Here is a 5792-nt window from a genome sequence, read left to right on the forward strand (position 1 = left end):
GTGTTAATATCTATCTAGCCTGGAAAAATGCACATGCAGTTATAAACCATTTAGCTTTAGAGACCTGCTATTGTAGATAGTAATTACGCCACGACCTATCTAACCTCCTCTATCTTATATCCCTTTGTAACATGCAGGTTTTTGTCTCTCATGCTGTGCACTTCTACCGGTGTTCATCTTTCAGAAGAAATCAATCTTAATCTGAGAGCAGATATGTTTGCATTACTTATTCAAAATGTTTTCATTTTATTTTCAGCATTGACTGAATAAATACGAGTGGCAACGTAAAATAATAAAATTGTCCTTCCTGAATAATAGATAGGGTAAATTGCTTGGGGACAGATTATCATTTTAGAAACTGAATTATTGAGATGATTATGGCAGTGATGTGGAGAGCAGATCGCCACTGCAAAAGACACACACAGGTAATTTCATGTCACTCCGCAAATATGCAGTACAGTCTGCTGTATGGGAATAAGGTGTGTGTTTGGGGGGTGTGGGGGACTATGAACTATGAGCTTGACCTGAAACATAATCTATGCCTTTTCAAACTGATTTTACAGCCCGTCCTCAAACAAACATGTCAGATCTGGAAAAAACAAAGAGGAATAAAGAAAGATATGCATATGTTCCAACAAAGTCTATCCGCATAGTAGTCGCGGTTGAGCTGAACAACAGAGAAAAAGGCACCAACTGTTCAAAACTAAGCAGCATCGACAGCCGAGCCGCTCCTCTGCGCTCTGTGGTAATGTGATGTGGTCGGATCTGTCCTTGGTGCTGAATCTGCTGGGACTCCGCCGACCACAATGCTGCAACTTCTGATCTGCATCCACTTACTTTCTCTCTCTCTCTCTCTCTCTCTCTCTCTCTCTCTCTCTCTCTGTGTGTGTGTGTGTGTGTGTGTGTGTGTGTGTGTGTAGGTGTGTGAGTTTCCCCGTGTGCGCAAAAACAAAACAAACACAGCTGGCTCTCCTGGCACCCCGCCACGCAAGCAACCCCTCTATCGCTGCCTACAAATGCGCGTTTTCCAGATGAATAATACACAGCGAGAAATGACAAATAGTCGAAGTGATGAAAGATTTAACATGTGGGAGAACTGAAAGCAAAATGGGTTTCATCTCTTGACTGTGACGCTGCTGCTGGAGCCGATTAAACGGGAACAGCGCGCGATTCCCTCCCCTCCGGTCGTGATGCAGTGAACCTGCTCTGCGCAGAACCACTCTCGCTGTATAAAAACGGCTGCACTTCCACAGACGGATTACAACAACAAGGGGACACAAGCGCGAAGTCACTGCGGCTCGTCAACCCAAACTAAAAATCACAAACCCAAGCACAGACGCCGACATGCAGGCCGCGGGGAACGGAATCTGGTGGAGACTTTTTCTGTTTTCGAGCCTGCTTTTGGAAAGTTCGTCTCAAGACTTTGGCGGACAGACGCAGTTCATCTGCACGTCCGTACCCAAGGATATGGACATATGCGCAGCCACCTTGCAGAACAGCGTGCCAGGGGAGGACTTGAAGACCACTGTCATGCAGCTGCGGGAGACGGTTTTGCAGCAGAAAGAGACCATCATGAACCAAAAAGAGACCATCAGAGAACTGACCTCAAAGTTGGCTCGGTGCGAGAGCCAGAGCGGCGCGGAGCCCGGGGACGCGCGGCCCGGGGGCAGGAGGAAAGAAGCTGGGACCAAAAACACAATGGGGGATGTATCGAGGGGCCCCGCTGACACTTTGACGCAACTGTCACAGACTTTACAGTCGCTGAAGCAGAGATTAGAAAACCTAGAGGTAGGCTGCTGCTTCTGGGGACCTTTTCAACACTTTGGGTGGCTCTGCGCAAAGCTCCGTCGACAAAATTACAACTATTTTGTAGCCTATAATAATAACAGTAATAAGTGATTTGGGTATTTGATTGCCAATATTATATTCAGCTATGTGGGCACATAAGATAAAAGCAAACCTTGCCAGATATAAATTGCTATACTCTATAAATATAACTTGCATGTCCAGCTATACGCCTAGAAAAAAGTCAATCTGTAATGATCCCCGCTCAAAACCATTCTTCACACTGAGCTAAATGTTTCTCCCCCCCCTAACAGCAATTCAGCAGAAGTAACAACTCGGTGCAGGCGAACAGCCTCAAAGACCTGCTCCAAAGTAAAATCGACGACTTGGAGAAGCAGGTGTTGTCCCGAGTGAACAGCATCGAGGAGGGGAAGCCCGGACTCCGCAACGAGACGGAGCAGCGTGGGAGAGTTGAGTCCACCCTCACATCTCTACACCAGAGGATCACCGACCTGGAGAAAGGTAGTTGGGGGAGAGATTGGAGGCGTGCGCGCAAGAAGTGTAGGAGTTATGAAGGGTTTGGTGTGAGAGAAAGTGTAGGGAGGGATGGGTGGAAGGATCCAGGAACCAGGATGCTATCAATCCAGATCAATCAAAATGAGATATTAGATCACAGTGAGAGCGGGAAATGGAAAAAATGAATAATACGTAGGCAGTTTGGCATTATGAGCTTTAATGACCTCAGCAGTGGATTTAATGTTTTACTCATCCGCGCAAAGCTGGAGCATCCCGGTATATTCTGCAGTTTCCTGCTCTAAATCATGCAGATTAAATCATTTCTAACACGCAGTGAACGACCCTCCCCCCCTCCCAATCCCCCATTAGCTCAGTGAGCCATTTGAGTGCTTAAAAGCACCGTGCGCTCTCGGTTTGGGACACCTCCGATAACATACAGCCAAAAAACTTGAATGGCAGTAAAACAGAGAGGTGTGGAGGGAGGAAAAAAAAAACAAGAGATGAAGGTTAACTACGCCAGCACTGCTGTGATAGATTTATCATGCGAGATTAAAGCAAATCTGGAGCGTCACGATTGTGGATTTGTTGTGTAACGTATAATTCCTATGTAAATCCCCACTATGTGTGCGTTGGGAATGAAACAGGCCCATCTGCGTTTAACATGAAAAATGAGAGAAGCACACTGGTACTGCCTTCTCCAAAGTGTCTGAAGCCAACTCTTTTCTATTTCTTCCACACAGGTCAAAGAGAAAACAGGCCTCTGGATAAATTCCAGCTCACGTTCCCGCTGAGAACCAACTACATGTACGCAAAGGTGAAGAAGAGTTTGCCAGAGATGTACGCCCTCACCGTGTGCATGTGGCTCAAATCCAACGCCTCCCCAGGGGTGGGCACACCTTTCTCCTATGCAGTTCCTGGTCAAGCTAACGAGCTGGTCCTCATAGAGTGGGGAAACAACCCAATGGAGATACTGATAAATGACAAGGTATGTCTGAAACACAGTGGGAATGTTGTTAAACATTGATTTTAAACTAGATATTTGACTTTAGTGCAGCAAACTTTCATATCTTCCATCTTCTTCTAGGTTGCAAAGCTGCCTTTCCTTATCAACGATGGGAAGTGGCATCATATCTGCGTAACCTGGACTACCCGTGATGGTGTTTGGGAAGCTTTCCAAGATGGAGTCAAGAGGGGGAGTGGAGAGAATCTGGCTCCATATCATCCTATCAAACCACAGGGCCTGCTCATCCTCGGTCAAGAGCAGGTAAACACAACACACAACACACTTCAAATGCTTTCCAGTTCCACGGAGGTATCAAATTCTGTTTCAGCCACAAATAAGCGACATTTGGAGAGGATCTTTATTACTTTATTCACTATAACACGCATGTCGGGGCAGGAGGTAATGCAGAAGAGATCATTATAAAATAAGATATCACTTCGTTAAATACAAATAGTGTATGTCATGACACCAAACATTAGCTAACGAGGTGGAAAAGTAATTTTTCCATTTCATTGTAACATTAAAAAACAATCAGACTTCAATTTTCAAATCTATCCTTGCTCTAATTCACGTAATAGGTTTAATGAGGTGATTAGATCTTTAACTGGATCTCATCAAGAATCCCACTGGATTGAAGATGCATGTCTCTCATTCAATTTAATCAGTCAAAAAAAATCCAGATAATCCATAGAGGCAATTTAGTTCTTTCCATGATGCCAGCCTGAGGCGAAAAAATCATATCACCCTTGATTAAATCCATTTGTCTTCACCACAGGACACGCTCGGAGGAGGATTTGATGCCACACAAGCGTTTGTGGGAGACCTCGCAAATTTTCACATCTGGGACCGGAAACTATCTGTCGGAGAGATATACAATCTAGCGACTTGCAGCAGCAAAGCGCAGGTGGGCAACGTTTTTGCATGGATGGAGACGAGCCTGGACATTTACGGAGGTGCCTCAAAGTGGACATTTGAAGCTTGTCGCCAGCTCAACTGAACTGCAGGGAAGAAAAGATCAATGCATTTGTTAAAGCCACTCTGTTTGTCACGGCATTGGTAAACTGATTTGAAAGATCAGGAGGCGATTATATCAATGAATAGCATCTGGATTTGTTATAGATATTCGAAAACATCATTTGTGGACACTTGATAGATTTTTACCAGATTCTCATGTGGGGGACAGGTCACTGGAAACGGACACTTTGGCATCTTGCGGTTCTCAAATGCACATCAGGCCTACTTGTGGGTTCATTTGAAAAGGCAGCTGATGCCGCTCCAGAGAGCTCTCGGAGACCAAAATGACAGGCCAGCGAAGGTACAGTAGGAGGTCATGTAGTTTTTAGCGAACTGATGTCACGCAATTCAACAAAATTGACTGACTTCTTCAAACGTCTTTTCTGTCTCGACTGCCAGGGATTTTCACTGTGAAAAAGGACAAAGTGGACTTCTTTAAACGGACTGTGTTCTTCAAGAGGTTGTGAAATAGACAACATAGATTCTCTCTCACTATTCTTTCTCTACCACCACCTGCTTGACGTGATTTTGTGTAAAGAATGACATATTTATTGCCAACATTTGAGCCTGAGTGCCTTGGGCTGTTGAAAAAAAGATCTCAGCACATTCATTATGATTTGCAGAGTGTTTATGTTTATTTTATTGTGAATTAATTTCAATTTCAAAAGGTGTTTCTCGTAACACTCTGAATGAGGCTGGATCAGATGGTTTATCGTAAAATGCAATTCATTGATGATAATGACGCATTTTGCAGATGTTTGTACTTCAATGGGAATGTTCTCTGTACAGTAACAGCATGTCTTAACTTCTGTAAATGCTGCGTCAGCATCTATGATCTTTGCTTTTACTATCCTACTTTTGGGTTGAGATTTTATACTGTATTGTTATATGCTTAAAGCATGGCAACACCGACAGATAAAAAAAGTTCTAGTTTTTGTAATAAATTGTGATACTTGAATCATAAAAAAGGTGTAAACTTTTTTTATTTGAGAAATTTGAATCTTTGCACACGCTTTATGACATACAGATCTAATGAAATACAAGGTGTCAATTGAACTACATTGGGGCGCTGCAATTAAAGGTCTAAATCTGACCTGTGTAAGAGTCACTAAATCCTTAGCCTGCTCTCCTGACTGTGTATTGTAAGTTTGACCATTCTGACTATTACATTGTGCTACTATAATCAATATTTTTCTATTAACAATTAATCATGTGACTACTTGCATGTGAAAGTTGTCGCCCATAATAATGAACCTCCAGAGAAATATCACTCAACTCTGCAATTCCACTTAGATCTGCAGAGTGTGAGTATTTTTCTCTCTGCACACTCTCATCTGCATCATTTTAGGCAGCAGAATGCAGCTATTAGCAAAAACCCTTCTGTACACTACCTGCTCAGCACCAAGCGGCAGATAGAGACAGATAGCTGGCGAACATAGTGCCGCATTTAGCTGCTGAAGAGCCAGATATTTTT

The 5792-nt window shown here is 43.6% G+C and overlaps 1 protein-coding gene across 1 annotated transcript; it reads left to right on the forward strand.

The window, feature by feature from the left end:
- The first annotated feature begins 1029 nt into the window (after positions 1–1029).
- On the forward strand, positions 1030–5411 carry nptx1l (neuronal pentraxin 1 like). Its single transcript, XM_051388997.1, has 5 exons — positions 1030–1788; positions 2100–2307; positions 3042–3286; positions 3386–3565; positions 4080–5411. The coding sequence occupies exons 1-5, from the start codon at positions 1345–1347 to the stop codon at positions 4299–4301; spliced, it is 1299 nt and encodes a 432-aa protein (XP_051244957.1). The 5' UTR covers positions 1030–1344; the 3' UTR covers positions 4302–5411.
- Positions 5412–5792: the final 381 nt, after the last annotated feature.

Source organism: Dicentrarchus labrax, unplaced genomic scaffold (genome assembly GCF_905237075.1).
Source record: "Dicentrarchus labrax unplaced genomic scaffold, dlabrax2021, whole genome shotgun sequence".
Classification (NCBI taxonomy): domain Eukaryota; kingdom Metazoa; phylum Chordata; class Actinopteri; family Moronidae; genus Dicentrarchus; species Dicentrarchus labrax.